The sequence below is a fragment of the Cyprinodon tularosa genome, unplaced genomic scaffold (genome assembly GCF_016077235.1).
Source record: "Cyprinodon tularosa strain WSP-4 unplaced genomic scaffold, ASM1607723v1 ctg796, whole genome shotgun sequence".
NCBI lineage: Eukaryota > Metazoa > Chordata > Actinopteri > Cyprinodontiformes > Cyprinodontidae > Cyprinodon > Cyprinodon tularosa.
In genome coordinates, this window is record NW_024039558.1 from 286,229 (window position 1) to 305,876 (window position 19,648).

Consider the following 19,648-nt stretch of genomic DNA (forward strand, 5'->3'; position numbering starts at 1 on the left):
AAGGAGACAGAAGCAGACATAGAAAAAGAAGCATAGATACAAAAGGCAACTGTCAACCAGCTCCACAGGCGGCCCTGTCCAGGAAACACACAGCCAGGCAGACGAGCTCCGAGCCAGCTCCCATGTCAGAGGATGAAGAGAGCACATCCAGTTAGTCACAGTCAGAGAAACAGGACTACACTGGAAAACAGACCGATATTTTTCTCCAGGATGGAGTCACAGCAATGAGAAAAGCAGAGAGAGCAGAACGTTAGAGATTGAACTAACAGATTCTGCAGAGTGGGAGAATAGAGATAGAATGAAGCAGAATGATGAAAAAGGGGTCCCTATGTCCTCCAGCAGTCTAAGCCTATAGCAGCAGAACTATAGAGATAGATGAGGAGTTTAAACAAGTGGATTTTAAATAGGCAGTTTTCCACTGACTTACACTCTGTTTTGTTGCATTTCTTTGGCCTTTTATATAAAAACAAACAAAAAGATTTAAATTCTAAGTTCAGACAGTTTTAGTTAAGTTTTAGAGGCAGCAGGAGCAGAATAACTAAAACATGCTTTCCCAGTTGTCTCAACCTGAGAAAACTAAAGATGGACAAACCATGTGAACATAGAGCATAATGACGACTGGTTCCTTTTATTTTCTAAACGTAACGCACTTTATCCTCGCCATCTTTTTCCATCCCAGCATCAGAGGTCAGGCTGTGGATGGCGTCTCCTCTCTGCTCCCACAAATCCTCCACAGCCTGCAGTGGAGATCAAACGGAACCATGTTTACTGATGATTTAATTTCTGGGCGGATTCTTTAGGTTTTTATTACTTTTTCTTCCTCCAATCCCATAAAATGAATCATAAATGTTAAAAATTTATTAAAAACCAAACTATTAGGACTGGATAACTGATGGAGCGGGCAGCCTCTAAGCACCTGTGCTGAATGGGATAATGAATGGAGGAATGCATGTACTGGTTCATCTCTGGTCTGTAGTGTTTAAGCAACTGGAGGAACTGGGAAATGTTCAGAGCTATGAGAACAGAACATTATCAGTCCCTGATTTGGACCTTTAGGGTCCAACATGTTGATGTTAGAAAACATCTTTTAGGTTGATCCATAAATGATTTATGTCGTCATAAAAGGCGATGCATCAGTTCTGCAGCCTGGACCTCACATGCAGTCAAATTTTTTCCGTTTGACACTGTATGACTGTTGGTTCCGTGTCCTGTGCGTGTGGCTCCGGGCCCCCGACCCGCTCAGAGTCAGGCGGTGGATGAATCAATTGATCCGAAGCGACTCCCTGTGAGTCAGAGACTTGGAGGGAGATTCCCTCTGAGCCTCTCTGACTCACCTGCTGCAGCTCCTCACAGGGAGACTGACGGCGCAGGAAAGTCTGACTCAGTGACAGGTTGGGGTCCGGGGCCCGCTGTGGGACGGGGTCCCGGCATGCATGAGGCCTCAGCGGCGCTAGGGGAGATTACCTGTCAGCGCTGCATCACCTCCTGCTGCTGCTCCTTCATGTCTGCTAGTTTTGTTATGAGTTACATTCTCAGTGTTCATGTCAACAACACACAAAAACCCACACTTGATAACCACATGTGAGAAAGGGAAGCTGTTGGGGGGTTCTGAGAATCGCCGCGGTAACACATCATGTGACTTGCTGGAAATCAAACTGAACTAAGCCTCATTTACATACCGACACCCCCAGCAGGGAGGAACTGCGTCTCTGTGTTTTTGTTTTTAACTCTTAGTTTCTGCTCAGTGTATTTTTATGCTTCTAAAAAAGGAAGAAGTGTCAAATGTAAATTTTTTCTTTCCTTTTAGGGCCTGATTGTGCATCTTTTTAAAATGTCTTCCATCAGCTTTTAAAGCTGCAAAACTCAACAAACTGATGGCTGATTAATTCATAGATTCCTGCAGGAAACAAAGCAGTAGTTATTGCAAACCTTCCTGTCTTGGAGGGCCGAGGTCCTGAAACGTTTAGACGTGGCTCTGATGTAAAACTCGGGTTATTAGCAGGACTTGTCTTCATGCTGAGGAGCTGATTCAGACATTGGGCTCAAGTGCAGGATGCAGACTGAAGGGTTTTATTCTGAAACGCTGTTTTGTTTTTTGAATGAAAAGCATCTACATTCGTAAAGCTAAACTGATCCAACCTGAAGGTGCCATCAGTGTTGGGTTTTTCTTTTTTAGAGGATCTACAGATCTTCAATTGAATTCAGTTTATTTCTAAAGCGCCAACTTACAACACGTCATCTCAGGTCACTTTACCGTTCACCAGATCATCCAGTCAGATTGATTCAAAGTTTTCTATCAAAGGAAAACCAGCTGATTGCATCGACTCATTGACTCTTCAGCAATCCCTCACACTAAGCATGCTTCACTGGAAAAAAATGAATCTAAATAAGTCACCTTTTCTTAAAATAAGTTAATTTTGTTGAATTGCAGAGGTAAGAGATATGCTTTTTTAAGTGCATATTATCCAATTATCTTATTTTAAGAATAAAAGTACTCATTCCATTTGCAGATCATCTTATTTACCTACTCAAATTCAGGGTAAATACACTTAATTTAAGAAATTTTGACTTATTTCAAGATCATTTTTGCAGTGTTGTAGCGACAGTGGAGAGGAAAAACTCCCTTTGAACAGGAAGAAACCTCCAGCAGAACCAGGCTCAGTGTGAGCGGCCATCTGCTGAGGCCCACTGGGGTTCAAGGAGACAGAAGCAGACATAGAAAAAGAAGCATAGATACAAAAGGCAACTGTCAACCAGCTCCACAGGCGGCCCCGTCCAGGAAACACACAGCCAGGCAGACGAGCTCCGAGCCAGCTCCCATGTCAGAGGATGAAGAGAGCACATCCAGTTAGTCACAGTCAGAGAAACAGGACTACACTGGAAAACAGGCCAAGCTCCAACATCTAGAAACAAAGGTGTTGATGGCAGCAGCACAGCTGATATTTCTCTCCAGGATGATATTATGATGATTCTGAGATTAATAAAAGCCACAAACAATTAAAAATTGATTGTTGAAAAAATTGATTTCAAATTGATTTCAATTAAAAATCAATGAACTTTTTCCTTCTGTCTCTTAAAAATCACCCAAAGTCATTGAAGCTTCTATTTATTTAGCAAAGCCAAATAGATTAGTGTTTTTATTTTAAATGAACTTCAAATGAACATTAGTTGAATATAAAATGAATCTGAATTAGGCCTAAAACTAACGATTATTTTGCAAAACAATTAATCTCTTGATTTTTTTTTTGTTATAAATCAATTAATAATAAGATAACCAAAGGTTCCTTAAAGAAGACTGTTTATGAAATTAAAGCAGGTGAAACTAAAACTTTTCCACTTAAGGAGTTCTGGATTATAGAGCAGATTGACAGACGAAAAAGATATATTTAAATTTTCAATCTAAATCTTGATATAATTGCTGCTCTAAGTGTGTCGCTCTGTCAGCTTAAAGCATGTTTTAGAGTCTCTACGCCAATTAAAGATTAATTGATTGATAAATTAGTTGACAATTATTTCAATAATCAATTAATCACGATTAATCCAATTAATTGGATTAATTAAATCGCCCTACATCAAACATGAAGGTACCAGAGGTAAACTTAGTAGATATGTGCTTTTTGTTTTTCTTTATAATTTATAGAAGCAAGGAAAAAATAAATCAGACAGCTTATCTCATAATTACGAGATAAGATGTTATCATTTTTACCTTGAATGCATGGTAACGATTAGCAACAGCTTAGCCTGAATCTGTTTGAAGTTGAAGTTTTTGGGTTGCTATGAGTTTTAGCTGAAAGCAGAGGACTGCAGTCTGGCTTCATTCAAACCGTCTGGTTTCTGTTTGCTTCCAGCCGATCAGGTGTACGGAGATCAGGACATGCACGAGGTGGTGAGGAAGCACTGCATGGATTACCTGGTGAGTCGCTCTGTCCGATCACGTGACCCCCCCCTCGGCCAATCGGCTGCAAACTGCCGGCATCGTGAACGAGGCTCGTTTTTCCCCCTCAGATGAAGAACGCAGATTACTTCTCCAACTACGTGACGGAAGACTTCACCACATACATCAACAGGAAGAGGAAAAACAATTGCCACGGCAACCACATCGAGATGCAGGCCATGGCCGAGATGTACAACAGACCGGTGGAGGTGTACCAGTACAGCACAGGTGAGTCCGTGGGCCCAAACGGACCCGGATCCCATTGGTCCTGATTCATCCTCATCGTCCTCCTCTTCCTCCTGCAGAGCCAATCAACACATTCCACGGCATCCACCAGAACAACGACGAGCCAATCAGAGTCAGCTACCACCGCAACATCCACTACAACTCTGTGGTGAACCCGAACAAGGCCACCATCGGGGTGGGACTGGGACTGCCTGCCTTCAAACCCGGGGTACCAGAACCACACCAGAACCCTGCAGTAATACACACAAAAACCACTTCATTATTCCAGAGACCAAAACTAAACCAGACTCTCATTTCCTCTCCTGCTGTTGCCGCACAGCCGTTCTGGAGCTTTGGACTCCAGAACGAATGGAAGCTCTAACCGACGGTTGTCTCTTCCTCCCAGTACGCAGACCAGTCGCTGATGAAGTCGGCCATCAAGACGTCAGAGGAGTCGTGGATCGAGCAGCAGATGCTGGAGGACAAGAAGAGGGCGACGGACTGGGAGGCCACCAACGAAGCCATCGAGGAGCAGGTGGCCCGGGAGTCCTACCTGCAGTGGCTGCAGGACCAGGAGAAGCAGGCGCGGCAGGTAGGAAGCGTGGACCCGGCAGAACCGACCCGTCGTCCTGTTTCCGCTGTGACCTGGTTTCTGTTTCCAGCCCCGTAAAGCCAGCGCCACCTGCAGCTCGGCCACCGCCGCCGCCTCCAGCGGGCTGGACGACTGGAGCGCCCGCTCACCACGGCAACGGGACGCCGACCCCTCTCACTCGGACCTCACGACCGCCCCGTCGACCAACAACAAGCCGCCGTCCCCCGCCGGGGCCGCCCTCATCCTGAGCAAACCGCCGTCGCCCTGCGCCCCAGGTAACTATCCTGAGCAGCTCCTCACCCGGCGACCCTTGAACTTAACAGGTTGTTTAAGTTTTTACGGAATAAAATTCCCTTTTTTTAAACACGTGAGCCAAAAGGAATGATCAGAAAAGCATCAAACGCTTAGAAATCTGTGATCGGTCTGGTTAATAGGACTGTTTCATGCATGTAGGGCAGTCGGTTCTATCAGGACTCTATCAGAGGTCTAAATAAGGCGTAAACTTTAAAGGAAAAGTCCGGTCAGCAAAGAATAATCAATGGATCATTATTTATACCTAAAACTAATACCTTTGTGGTAATTTAATGAATTTAGCATTAATCAGTAAAAGAATAAAAACATTAATTTACTTTGCGATCACTGAGTCTGGGAGCGAGAAAAAACCCGTAATATGTAGCCAACATTTGGAAGAAGAATGTTTTTAAGATGACTTGGATAATAGCGTGTTGTGACAAACACCAGATACAGCACTGGGACTTGATCAACAGCCGATACCGCACCGTGACGTCACTAACCAGTAGGTGGCAGTAGTGTTCTTTGACAAACATGGATGCCTCCAGTAAAGCACATTCACATGAAAATGACTCTGAATTAAAAACACTGATCAGTTATTGAACAGGATGGAATCATTTCAGATTTAAAGAACTTTCAGAAGTTTGGATTCTGAGTCTGACCAGACTTTTCCTTTAATCTTAGCTTTGTTGAAGCTCAGGTTTAGACCAGAACTAAAAACAGTCATCCCAAAGTTGGTCACTTTAATCCATTTCATGTTATGAAAGGTTCTCTGATCACTGCGAGAAGAACTGGATCAGAACTTTAAGGGTTCTGTTTATGCTCCTCTGTTCAGGTCCCAGCAACCAGAGCCGCCACCTGGAGTACAGAGCCATCATGCAGGAGATGTCCCCCACAGCGTTCGGTAAGACCCACGCCCAGACACGGGTCTCGCCGGTCCAACCTTTAACGGTTCCACTTCCCAGACAGATTCTGAGCTAAACTTGAGGAGCAGGTCCTCACAGAGATACAAACTCTTTGTTTCCAGCCAGTCATCTCAGACCTTCTGAGTTTCATTGTTAAGTTTCCAGTTTTACTCATAAACTCAGAGCTGATGTCTCAACCTGCAGCTCCAGATTCATCAGTCAGGTTCTGTTGTTTGGTTCTGTGGAGGTTCTGGTTCTGTTGGTGGTTTTCGTTTTGATCCAGAATCCAAAGGGATCAGATGCTTGATCAGATAAGATGTTTGTTTTCTAAATGGATCGTTATGAACCAGTGTTCTGTCACCTCAGCAAACCCATAGTAATAAGTGTTACATAGATTGTCATCTGTCTCCACTCTCCTTACAGCCAATCAGTTTTATTTCCCGATTTAGTCAGGTTTTTGTAGAAGTTTTGTGCATAAAACAACAAAAAAAGTCATTCACTACAAAATTTCATCTCAGTTTGATGAGGAGTTAAAATCATAGGGAAATCATATTTACATGTCAAATCATTCTGGTTTAAACATGTATATAAATGTCTTTAATTTAGATATTTTTTTAAAATCTTGTCTTAAAATCTGTTTTTTTTTTTTTCGTTTTCTTCTGCAGGCCAGTTAGTTCTACGTCAGCCTGAACACCTAAATTCAGCCAATCATTTATCAACGATCATCTGTCAATCACATGTTTTCGGTCATAGCATCTTGATTCATATGTCGCAGCTAATTTACGCAACGGTTGAAACCAGAATCCTTTCCTTTCCCATTGAGTTGCGTCCCAGTGTTCACGGGGATGGACGTCTGTGTCTTCGGCAGGCGTAGAGCTAACAGAACTGGCAGCGTTGCGAGGCAAGGGCTCAAACATGTACGGCTGGAAGCCTTCTACACCAAACCAAGCTTCTGCCGCCCTGGCGTCCTCTTCCACAACATCTTCGTCCCCGCTTTCCTCCTCTAAATAAAAAATGGATGACGGAGGAGACTCATCCACGACCTCCGACACTAAACTCTCCTCCTCTTGCATATTTCCGCTGTCCATAGCGTTCTTTGACAGCGTCGTTTCTAAGTCACCAATTTAGTGCTACTTGGTCCCAATGGAATTTCCCATTGGGAACCTGCTAGCACTAAGTTGCTAACTGATTAGCAAGATGCTTCCCACAAACCGGCCACAACCAAACTTGCTTGCGAACCTTCCGCCACAACAATCCCGCCCCTTTGATAATCGACCAATCACATTCACTTTATTCACTCGTATAAAGTCGGGCACCACTCAGGAGAATTCGGAAATGAAACGGTTGGAACAGCCGCTTCCCTACGACTTTAAAGAATGATCGGCACTTTTTCACAGAGAATTAAATATTTATATAGATAGGATTCTACATCCCAGTTGACAGGATATGAGATTTATTTGTCTTTAGTTTGTTAAATATGATCCGCATTCAGATCATTTTATTTTTATTTATTTATTTTAACAGTACATGAAGAACTAATAAAGTTATTTTCAGATTACAAATAATTCTGCTAGGGGAAGGAAGGACTTTAGGTTAGGATTAGGATTCACTCAATAACTACCTACTGAGCCTGCTGGCACAATCTGAAGCCATTCCAGCAGCTAATAGCGATCATGCTAACGGTATGCTGGCCTGACGCCGTATGCTGAGCTGACAGAACATCAGCAGCACAGAAAGTCTCACAGCTCTACAGAACAAAGTCCAGACGGTACCTGTGAGAAGGTTCTGTTATCAGAACGTAAACCTAATCTGACGCAGACGACCAAATCTACCAAAACACCCAATGCCACAAAGGTCACCAGGCTGGGACTCTGTGGCGGCCCGGTAGAGGTCCGAAGGCTCGGTACATGAGCAACCCGTTGCGCCCCTTTTTAGATTATTTTCTAATGTATTTTATTTTTGCTGTGGATGAACCACTGATTGGGTAATGGGTCGGTGCCGCTACAGAAAGTCGTGAACCCAGGTGTTATTACTACCAGCGGTTCAGGTTAGCTAGAACCCTTCCTGGGTAGCGACACGAAGTATTCAGTGTTTGGACCGGGTTTCCTTCCTAACGATGGCGTCTCTGTTTCAGGTCTGACGGACTGGGAGGACGACGAGATCCTGGCCTCGGTGCTCGCCGTCTCCCAGCAAGAATACCTGGACACCATCAAACACCAGAGCGCTGCCGCCGCTGCCATGCATAGAGAGCGTGAGCCGTCGCCGGACAGCAGCTGATAGCCGGGTGACGGCGCTCCGGACCCGCCCTGCCTACTTCCCCCACCTCAGACCCAACCCCACAGACGGAGCTCTAACATGGAGAAAATAAACCATCCAACCACAATGCACTCTTTTTGTTTTCTAAATCCTCCGCTTCACGCCCGCCGCCGCCGCCCCCCACCCTCCTGGTTCCCTCTGAGACGGAGCTGGGTCCCTGCGCTGATCCGGGATCAGTTCTTATTTAAATGTGGACAGCTTCCAGCAGTTTGAATTTTTAGTTCCTGTTCTCACAATCAGGCTGTCGGCCCCGCGGTTCCGACCCGAGCCGGACTGTCCGGGGGCCATCCGGCTCTGCTCGGCGATCAAAAGTCTTATCATGTTCTGTTAGGCGCCGATCATTCCCAGCGAGGGCGCAGCGGATAGAAACGCCTCCTCATCATCACCTTCATCATCAGACTTATTTAGCTGCATGTTAAACAGCCGAGCTCATCATAGAAGAAATGACGACTTCAAAGGAGAAGACATAGAAAATTGTCATACTTATCCTCTTAATGATTGATTATTGTTGCTATTATTAATAATATAAGTTTGTTTTATTTTATTTTCTCAGTTGGGATGAAAACTTTTTTTTGTTTCTTGGAATAAAAAGAGGAAGAAGTTTCTGAAAAGTAGCTGCGCTTCATGTTTCCAGCCTTTAAATGTCTGTTCAGCTTCAGCTCCACCCACTGGGCTCTCCTCAGAACCCGGGTCCGGCGGCTCGACCCGACGCGGCGCCGACCAGGAGCCGACGATCCAGAACTTCAGACATTCCTCAGATCCGTGAATCTTTCTCAGGTTAAGGAGCAACAAACATTCATGTGAAGAAGAAGAAGAAGAAAGCACTTCATGTTGAGCAACATGTTAAATCTCTGAATGGAGCAGGAAGAGTTTTCTGTTCGCTCTGTGGTTCTTCAGGTTGATCCAGATCATCAAAAGCAAAGAACACGTTTTTTTAAAGTTTTTGGTTTATTTCCATTTACAAAACGTGTTCTTTGCCTCTAAAAATAAAGGAACAAATTCTGTCCATACACAAGTTTGCTGCTAAATGTGAACGCTGTAGTTCTTTAGATTCTCCATGATTCTCCATGTTCCCCCGGCAACCCGAGGATGACCCGCTACCTCCAGGTTACCGCCTCAAAGTCCTGATCCAGGTGGAAGAAATTATTTCCTCATCTTATGTTAGCAGGTTTATGCTCGACTCTAATCTGTTCATTTTAACAGCTTCAGTTTTCCCTCCACATACGATGCGTTCAGGATCTTAGCTTCTCCTTATCTGCATGTTATGGTTCCTCTTCAGGAGGAAATGTTCAAGTAAAAACTTTAACATTTCAAGCACTGATCTTTAATTTCAGTGAAGGGTTTGTTCTTTATGAATATTTATAAACAAAAAATTCCAGGTTTGGGTTTTTTCAAGAAATCTTGACTTTAATCCAGTGCATAATTTGATTACACACAAATAGTTGATGCATTATATAAAGAGAATTTTTATGTGTTATCTTTAAACTGTTAACATAAAATGTGATTCTTGGAGATGCAAGATGTGACTTCAGATCTTGTAAACTACGCAACATCCTGCGGCTGACATCATGATGCCTTCATGGTACCTCTGCTGTAAGAGGACGGATGTCTGTTGGCCTATTTAGGGAATTTAGAAATGTGGAAGTTTGTGCAAAGGAACCTGAATCATCTCAGATCAGCCTATTTTTCCTGTAAACTGTGGTTGCAATGTAATAAATAAGACTGATTATGTTATAAAAGGTAAAAATCTAAAACAAGAAATATTTGGTAAGACCCACACACACAAAAAAAAAAAAAATTGCATAAGATTATTATGCAATTTTTTATTTTTATTTTTTGGCTCTTTTGCAAATGTTCTTTTCATCACAGTAGGTTAATTTCACCCTAACATACAATTAATAAAAAAAAAAAACCAATGTATTGATTCTGAAAGGAAATTAATATATTTTAAAAAATACTAATTATTATTAAAAGCATCTTTTAAACGATTGAGTAACAGACTGATTGGGTGAGACTCCCAACAAGTTCCCTGAACGCTTCACCTACTTCATCAGATACAAACTGACAGGAAGCTGCGCGTGCTTGTCGGAGTAACCGCCATTTTTTTTTAGAAGCGCGCGTGTTCGCGGTGGTTTCTATGCTAGTGTGTTCGCGCGCGCACTGATGTTTGAGAGGAAATCGGCCGCTTGCTTCCCGTCAGTTCATCAGCGTTAGCTCCCCCCCTCCCCCCCGCCTCGAGGTTCTGAATTCTACGAATTTTCTTCCCTACGCGCCGTTTCAATATTAATGAGCCGACAGCTTTAATCCCATTGGCTGCTCAGTTCAAAACATTGAGCACACTGCAAGGTTCTGATTGGATGGGAGGATTAGGAAAGGGCGGGGCGCAGAGAGGATATAAAACCAGAAGAAAACAGCGACGGAGGAGCAGGAGCTGCCGCTGAGCTAGAAGCTCAATATTAGATATTTAGGCAACAGAACCGAACTTCCTGGCAGTTCCGAACCTAAACCGGACCTATCGAGCGGGAAACACCAGGACGCTTCAGACGGGTTCTCCTAAAAAGTTCTGGACCGTTAAAATCTGACGAGTTCCGCGATTAAGGATGGATTTTATGTTCTTCAACTGATTAAAAGGGAGGAAAATGTTTGAGAAAAGACCAGCGGATCCGCATGTGGAGGAGAAGGTGGACGGAAAAGATGGTAAGAAAAGAGGATTTAAAAGATGAACTGAAAAGTTTTTTGTTGTTTTTTTTATCGTTATTATTGTTGCTTTTATTTTTGGATTTTTAAGATTTTTTTATTTTAACTCAAGTTGGCTTTGAAGTTGGCTTTTGATTGGCGGCTCTGCATCGGAACCAACGTTTAAAAAAAACAAAAGTTTTAGTTCAGACAGAATTTATTCAATACTATTTAAAGCGCCACTTTTTGTTCAAGTTTAACAGTTTTTACATGACATTAAAATAATTTACTTTAAAAAAATAACTATTAAAAGCCAGCATGATATTTGCTGAATTAGGATTTATAGAATAGATTCACTTCCGGTCCAGTTTTGACCTGCCAGGACCTTTACGCTGTTGTTTTTATTATTTTTTTTATTATTTTTTATTATTTTTATTATTAATATAACAGTTTCACATACAATTTCACATTTTTGTTACTTTTTATTTTTCCCTTCATGGATTAAAAAAATAAATGAAAAAAAAATCTGTTTTTTTTCTATTATTTTTTCCGGCTGAAGTTGATTAATTGATCCACTAGTTGTTGTTTTGTTTTTTTGTATTTCCCCTCCGTGGGTAGATGGAATATTTTTTTTTATGACCTTTTCTGCTAAATGTCAGCAGACTCCAGGTTAACTGCGGTTCTAACTGATGTGTTTCTATGTTGTGTCCCTCAGGGAAGGAGCCCTTCAGCAAACAGTACCGCTGCGGCCCGCTGCTCGGCAGCGGCGGGTTCGGTTCCGTGTTTTCGGGTCACAGAATCTCAGATGGACTCCAGGTCGCCATCAAGCAGATCTCCAGTGACAGAGTCCAGCAGTGGGCCAGACTGGTGAGTTCCCCTCCAGTTCGATCAGGGAAACCAGTCAGCTGCTGCCGCCCCCTGCTGGTGGGGCAGCTGAACTGCAGCTGTTAGGGGGGTTCCAGCGGAAACCTGTGACGTCATTTGGAGCGGATTTTCCCAAAGAAAATAACTGGTTCCGTTAACTGGGACTCCCCCCTATAAACACCTGCAGTCAGGGCGGAGAGATTCTGAAACCTGAATATGAACCGGTTCTGTTCTGACCCGGTTCCATTCAGACCTGGTTCTGTTCTGATCCGGTTCTGTTTCGACCCGGGTTCGTTCCGACCTGGTTCTATTCAGAACTGGTTCTGTTCCGATCCGGTTCTGTTTCGACCCGGCTTCGTTCTAAACTGGTTTCATTCTGATCTGGTTCTGTTCTGACCCGTCCTGCTGTTTTATTAATATGAATTTATTTTTTCCCTGCAGCCCGGTGAGCTCAGCCCGGTTCCCATGGAGATCGCTCTGCTCCAGCGGCTCTCTGAGGTCGGGGGTCACGGCGGCGTGATCCAGATGCTTGACTGGTTCGAGGTGGAGGGGCGGGGCTTCCTGCTGGTGATGGAGCGCCCGCCGCAGTGCCAGGATCTGTTTGACTTCATCACGGAGCGAGGGGCGCTGCCGGAGCGCCTGGCTCTCAGGTGTGTCTCCGTTTGGTTCCCGCAGTCAGACCTGGGCGTTCCTCCTACAGGAATGAGTTTCTGATGTCCTGCGTTTGCTCCGCCCCCTCCAGGTTCTTCAGGCAGATCGTAGAGACGCTAAAGTTCGTCCATTCTCAGGGAGTGGTCCACAGAGACATTAAGGACGAGAACATTGTGGTGGACACCAGGACGCTGGAGGTGAAGATCATCGACTTCGGGTCCGGGGCGCTGCTGAAGGACTCGGCGTACGACGAGTTTGAAGGTGCGGCATGGAGCTGAAGGAGGATGATGATGATGATGGAAGTAGGCAGGGTTTTAACGTTCTCTTTATGCAGGTACGCGGGTCTACAGCCCCCCAGAGTGGGTCCAAAGCCGGACGTACCACGCCGTCCCGCTCACCGTCTGGTCGCTGGGCGTGCTGCTCTTCGACATGGTCTGCGGCGACATCCCGTTCGAGCGCGACCAGGAGATAGTCGGGGCCGCGCCCTTCTTCACGCGCCGCGTCTCTAAAGGTAAACACAGGCCCCGCCCCTTCTGACTCCTAGCTGCTCGGGGAGTATTCAGCCGCTGACTTGGCTCCGCCCTCTCTCTCCCCCCGCAGAATGCCAAGCTCTGATTCGCTGGTGTCTCTCTTTCCGTCCTGAGGACCGTCCGTCCCTGGAGGACATCCTGTCTCACGCTTGGATGGAGGGAAGAGAGGAGGAGGAGGAGGAAGATGGCGACACGCTGCCCAGCCCGTCGCTGTGAATCCAAGTCGGATCAAAGCCACGAATAAAGTCACTTTACCTCCACTGAGATGCTCCTCATCAGCGATGAAGAGTTTTTATTTATTGATTATTTATTAGTTTCTGATCAGTTCGACGTCCTGCTGGACGGGATCGGCAGAGCGAAGCTGGGAACTGATGAAGAGGAGGGAGCGCCGAACTGTTGGCTCCTTCCTCCTGACCCGCTGCAGGATCTTTGCCATGTTTGTTGTTGTTTTGGACTCATTAAATCTCAGCTTGTTGGTTGAGATGAGTTTTGGGAAAACTGTGAAAACCTCGTTGCTTCGCCTCAGACGTTCCGTTTCATCACTTCCTGGTAAAAGTTGCCAGGAACTATGTTCGGTCCGAAGGCACGGCAGTAAATACGTTCGTATTTCTTCAAAGTGGCTTCGCCGCCATTTGGTTCTGTTTATTTACATTAAATAAAAAGTTCTGGATCGATGACGCAAAGATCCGATGTTTGAATAAAAAAACTGCTGGACACTGATTCTTTGGATTCCTGTCTTTGTTTTACAAAGAGGTCTCACTTTGACAGATTTCCACCGACAGTTTTAATCCTGATTCAAAGAGCTGATAAAATGATCACCATGCTGAGCAGAAGTCCATCATTTTATCCATAGATGCCTCATTGGATGCTGGCCGACGTGCCTAGAGGGCGGCCATCTTGGATCAGACCGCATTTCAGATAGCTGCAATCAGAATGAACAGGATCTAACTTTATTAACACAAAAGACGAGTCAGAAATAATATTACAATAATCTCTGTCATGTCAAAACCCCTTAAAATACCTAAATTAATTCTAAAATTACCTTTAAATTAGATTACACTGATTTATTCAGATTAAAAACTATTTAAACTGAAATCAAACTGGATAAAATATATGCATATTTTTTGTGCTCATAATTTAATAAGCACAAAGTTTTATATCATAAGATTATGTTTTACAAATATATTTGTATACTACATTATTATTCAGTATTTTTAAGGATTGCTCTTTAATGAGTATTCTGATCTATAGGTGAAAATTTGTAATGTGATTTACAAATGAGTAAATTTTTTTATGTTTTTTATTGTCATTTTCAGGACTTTCTGTCAAATCGTAGTGAATGGTAAATTTATGTTGTCTAACTAAAGCCTTTTAGTCCTTATAAATTTGTCTAAACTTCTTACAAAACTCTTTTTCAAACTATATTTAATCAGTTAATATTTGTCATATATAATATATGAATATACAATAAATATATATATTTATATCTTAGAATTTGTTTTAGTCTTTTAAGTTCTTGTGATATGTAAAAGATTATTGTAATATCTCTAATTTCTTTTTTTTTAAGTTTGCTTTTTATATATATATATTTATATATATGACACACATTAACTGATTAAATATAGTTTAAAAAATTAGTTTTGGAAGAAGTTTAGGCAAAAAGCCTTGCCAGAAAGTCTTGCAAATTACCAAAAATAAATAAAAATGTACATAAAATAAAAATAATTTACTTTGCATTACAACAAATTTTCCTCTATAGATCAGAATACTCATTATCAAAGAGCAATCCTTAAAAATACTCAATAATATAGAATATAAATGTATATTTCTAAAACATAATCTTATAACATAATATAAAACTTTGTGTTTATCAATTTATTTAATATCAAAATATATCATATATATTATATATAAATATAATATATATTTGCATATATATTTTATCCAGTTTGAGTTCAGTTTAAGTAGTTTTTACTCTGAATATATATGTGTAATCTAAGGTAAAAGTAATTTTAGAACTAGTTTTGGTATTTTAAGTTGTGACATGACAGAGATTATTATTGTAGAAGACTGTGTGCGTTTAGATGCACTAGTTCCAGATATCTCATCAGTTGAATCTTCCTCGGTCAGAAGGAATATGCCAACTCCATCGGTGCAGCTCAAAAGGTTTATTAATGGAATAGAAAAAGGTACATTGGAGATGATGGTACAGATGATGAGGTTTATATTTGCTTTTCTTAGGGATATGTATATGGATGTGTGGTTATCTGAAACAGAATAAACAATAAATATGCATATTTATAGCTATGCAGGCAAAACATGTGCATATAGATGAAGGATGAAATTGGCTTGTAATACCAAATAAATCCACTAGAGGTCGCCATCACATCACACATGCATTATTGATCAAACGTAATAAGCATTTAACTGACAAAACCGTCGGAAAATATGAAATAAATGGCGATGCCCTCATTTACTAATAAAATGGAAATATATCTAGCAAAGTGTAACAAAGAACTTGAGATATTATAAGTATATTCTTGCATTGTCAGTAACCAGAGAAACTAAAGAACAATTTAACCTCCTGGGTTAATAACTGACAGAAAAAAACACAATATCGGACTTAAAATGTATACTTACATCGTAAAGAACGCACACAGGTTTCATACACACTGGATTGAAGTAGGATTAATGGTGGATGCTATTTTGTGCCACCGAACCACCCAGAAGCATGGAAAACACAACTTATTCAGCTACGTAAAATTAGAACTACAAGATGAACAGATGCATCATGGGTAATGTGGTACTAAAGAAACAGACGGACTTTTAACAGCCGCCCCTGTATTTGCAACAAATACACTCATGCAAAGTCCGCTAGTTTGAAGGAGTATTCAAATCTTCAGGTACCTCAGGAAGCTCTACCAGTTTGGTTACCGGGCGGATGTAGATACTGTCCTTAACCTTCACCTCAGCAGCTCGAAAAACGCCATCCTTCCCAGGGAAACCCTTCGTGATGATCCCAACAGGCCACAGTCCTCTGGGAAGGTTGGAATCAACGATCATCACAATTTGTCCCACAGCAGTATTTTCAGTCGATTTCCTCCATTTCTGTCGTAACTGAAGTCCTAGGAGGTAGTTCTGGATAAAGCGTTTCCAAAAATGATCGCTGACGATCTGACTGTGTTGCCATCTTCTCTTGGACAGGGCATCATGAGAACCATATACTGCCTGCGGTAGTCCTGCATCACGCCGCCCCATTAACAGAAGATTTGGTGTGATGGGGTCTGGATCAGCCACGTCAGAGGAGGCTTAACCGAGAGGTTTAGAGTTAAGGATGCCTTCAACCTCTATGAGAGCTGTTAGAAGCACTTCCTCCGCCACAACTTGGTCTTTCAGGGCAACTTGTAAAGCTGATTTGACTGACCTGATTTCCCTTTCCCAAGCTCCCCCAAAGTGTGGAGCATGCGGCGGATTGAAGTTGAAGTTGATGGTCTGTTTGGCTAACTGTTGCTGCAACACTGGGGCCATGTTTTCAAAGGCGCTCTGCAGTTCTTTGTGTCCTCCCCTGAAATTGGTGCCTCTGTCAGACCACAGCTCGTACGGCTTCCCCCGGCGAGCAACAAACCTACATAAAGACATCAGGAAAGAGTCGGTGTCGAGGCTAGGGAGGAGATCCAAGTGAAGACATCGAGTAGTCAGACATTTGTAGATGATCCCCCAGCGTTTCTCTCTTCGACGTCCAATCTTAACTAGGTAGGGTCCAAAACAATTTGCTCCTGTAGACCAGAATGGGGGTTTGTAGATTCTCAGGCGAGCTGAGGGAAGGTCAGCCATCTTTGGTGTGGAAGGTGAGGCGCGCCATCTCCTACAGTCCACACACTGGTACTGGTGTTTCTTAATGGCCTGTCGACCTTTAAGGATCCAATATGTGCGGCGTATTTCAGCATAGAGTCTCTCTGCACCTGGGTGGAATAGCTGAGCGTTGTAGTGCTTTATGATGAGTCGAGTAAGAGGATGATCAGGAGCTAATACAACTGGATGGATGCTGTCAAAATCTACATCCATCGCTTGGCGTAGGCGTCCTCCAACTCTGATCAGTCCACTGATGCTGTCATATTCCAGGGAGAGAGCATTAAGACGACTGGTTGGGTGCACAGAGTCACCGGCTTGGAGGGCTCTGACCTCTTCTGGGAAGCTGTCCTCCTGTGCAGAGCGAAGCAGCTTGTTCTCCGCCTCCAGACGCTCCTCAGCAGTGAAGGAGGTGGCAGCCGCCCCATGCAGAGATTGATGAGTGGCCAGAAGCAGGTCCTCTAATGATTTGCTCTGTGCAGGATCTGGTAGATTTTGAGATATAGATGTAAAGCTACAAAAAGCAGTCTTTCTGAGTTCTTCACTGCCACAATGTAAAAACTCTGTTGGGGGTTCCTGATGGGTGTCAGGACTCTTTGTGAGAAAGTGTGGGCCCTGTGACCAGCGGCTGGAGATGGTGAGCTCTGACAGCAGTTTCCCTCTTGTGATGTCATCAGCCGGATTTTCATCAGAGTTCACACACCCCCACTGCTCTGGGGAGGTCAACTCCTGTATTTCACAAATCCGAGTCCCAACAAAAACTTTGTACCTGCAGGAACTGGACTGGATCCACTGCAGCACTGTAGTAGAATCCGTCCATAGATATATGGAGTGGAGTGGTAATGAAAGCTCAGTTTGGAGCACTTTAGCTAGTTGGGCTCCGGTCAACGCAGCACACAGCTCCAGTCTGGGAATCGAAACCTGCTTGCGGGGTGCAACTCTTGAGCGTGCCATGATGAAGGAGGTCGAGATGTGTGCCTGTTGCTCTGTGGTTCTCAGATATGCAACAGCTCCATAGGATCTCTCGGAGGCATCACAGAAGATGTGAACCTCGTTTGTAGTACCCGTGATGCTGTGAGGGCTGTAACAGCGAGGGATGGCGATATGCTGGAGATGAGACAGTTCTTCCTCCCATTCAATCCACAACTGAAGCAGATTTCCTTCTATGGGCTCATCCCATCCTCTCTCTGTACTCCACAGGGCCTGCACAATGAGCTTTGCTCTTGTGGTGTAAGGACAGATATAACCCAGAGGGTCATACTGACTGGCTAGCACCTTATAAATATTGCGCAGTGGGACAGTTGTATAGGACACTGGGCGATGCTTGTATCCCAGGACATCAGTTGGGCAGTGCCAGCTGAGCCCCAATGTTGACTCCTGGGGATCAAGGCTACTGAAATTTAACCACAGTTCACAGCTTTCTGACCTGGCTGTACTGGGCAGATGGGCAACCACTTCAGGGAGGTTGCTGGCCCACTGTCTTATCTCAAATCCACCTTGGAGGAGCAACTCTCTCATCCTGTCGATAAGCAACTTAGCCTCTTGTGGGTCAGAAAGGGACTGCAGGCAGTTGTCCACATAAAATGCTGTATGGACGGATTCATAGATGTCTTTATGAGTGTCTTGATGTTCCCTCACGTGTCTCTGGAGAGCAAACGTAGCACAGCAGGGGCTACACGTTGTCCCAATGGGCAAGACTCTCCACTCATATACATCTGGCAACCTTTCTGTTTCACCATCTCTCCACAAGAACCGTAGCAGGGGGCAGTCTTCAGGGAGCAGGCGGATCTGGTGAAACATGGCCTTTATGTCTCCACTAACTGCCACAGGTTACTGACGGAAGCGGAGGAGTACACCCAGTAGTGTAGGCCCCAGAGGAGGGCCTACCAGGAGGTAATTGTTGAGGATGGTGCCCTGAAACTCAAAAGAGCAGTTAAAGACCACCCTAGCCTTGTTGTTATGATGTACCATATGGTGTGGTACATACCAAGATTCAGTAGAACTTTTAATCTCTCCTGCAGTCAACTTCACCACATAACCAGAATCAACCAACTTCTTAATCTCCTGGTTGTATGTGCGGGCCAGGTCTGGATGTTTAATCAGCTTCCGCTCTGTGGACCTTAGCAGGCCTTTAACTACTTCTGGAGGGACATGCATCTGAGGGAAATCTTTCTTCCTCAGCAGAGGAGTGGCGTATCTCTCCACACCATCTACAGGAACCCTGATTGTCTTAGCCTCCAACATGGCTATAGCTTCTCTGTCCTCCTTTGAGCGTGTAACCTCCTTCTCAGATCTATATATGGGAGCGTCCAGTTGCCACAGACGTTGAACATCCTGACGCAGGGCCTCAGCAGGAGGAAGGCATGATATGTTTAGGCAGTGCAAGTCTCCCTGCTGTGTAGGCATACTACTGCTTGGACCTTGGATGGCCCACCCTAGCTTGGTGCAAACAGCTACAGGAGCATGGGCGGGGCCATGCCTGACTGGACGAACAGGAGTTATAAGGTGAGCATTATCTGAACCAATTAACACTAGAGGCTGTATCTGATTGAATCCCTCCAGCTGCACTGGCTGTAAGTGGTAATACTTCTCCTTCAGGAGCTCCACTGGACACGACTGTTCAGCTAGGCGGAGCTGTTCAGCAGTAAAGGCATGTGCTATTTTATAACGTCGCTTTGGTTGGGCCTTCGGGGATACCTGGAATGAGACGTAGCCCCCCTTTATCTGGATCACATCTTGACGGATGGTGCGCAGAGATAGAGTTTCCTCCTCTGGGCATAAGCCTAATAACTTAACTGCAGCTGGGAGTATGACT

General features: G+C 44.0%; 2 protein-coding genes across 4 annotated transcripts in view; both read left to right on the top strand.

Moving 5' to 3' along the window:
- Positions 1-8,877, top strand: part of otud5a (OTU deubiquitinase 5a) — a 30,347-nt gene extending 21,470 nt beyond the window's left edge. For 2 of the 3 annotated variants that reach the window (XM_038271241.1, XM_038271240.1), the window contains exons 3-9: positions 3,849-3,913; positions 4,006-4,162; positions 4,240-4,415; positions 4,566-4,751; positions 4,822-5,026; positions 5,878-5,946; positions 8,082-8,877. In XM_038271241.1, the coding sequence (XP_038127169.1) occupies positions 3,849-3,913; positions 4,006-4,162; positions 4,240-4,415; positions 4,566-4,751; positions 4,822-5,026; positions 5,878-5,946; positions 8,082-8,224 (1,001 nt within the window). In that variant the 3' untranslated portion in view covers positions 8,225-8,877. The remainder of the gene's footprint in view (positions 1-3,848; positions 3,914-4,005; positions 4,163-4,239; positions 4,416-4,565; positions 4,752-4,821; positions 5,027-5,877; positions 5,947-8,081) is intronic. The other variant, XM_038271242.1, reaches the window with a different exon arrangement.
- A 1,759-nt stretch (positions 8,878-10,636) lies between these two features.
- On the top strand, positions 10,637-13,704 carry pim2 (Pim-2 proto-oncogene, serine/threonine kinase). Its single transcript, XM_038271215.1, has 6 exons — positions 10,637-10,960; positions 11,655-11,806; positions 12,245-12,453; positions 12,546-12,715; positions 12,789-12,965; positions 13,055-13,704. The coding sequence occupies exons 1-6, from the start codon at positions 10,903-10,905 to the stop codon at positions 13,198-13,200; spliced, it is 912 nt and encodes a 303-aa protein (XP_038127143.1). The 5' UTR covers positions 10,637-10,902; the 3' UTR covers positions 13,201-13,704.
- Positions 13,705-19,648: the final 5,944 nt, after the last annotated feature.

What these genes read in the sequence shown, in the direction of transcription:
- pim2 (XM_038271215.1), top strand. Translation starts at nt 10,903, where the DNA reads ATGTTTGAGAAAAGACCAGCGGATCCGCATGTGGAGGAGAAGGTGGAC. An exon ending in GGCGTACGACGAGTTTGAAG is followed by an intron (nt 12,716 to 12,788) that starts GTGCGGCATGGA and finishes CTCTTTATGCAG; the next exon opens with GTACGCGGGTCTACAGCCCC. An exon ending in CACGCGCCGCGTCTCTAAAG is followed by an intron (nt 12,966 to 13,054) that starts GTAAACACAGGC and finishes CTCCCCCCGCAG; the next exon opens with AATGCCAAGCTCTGATTCGC.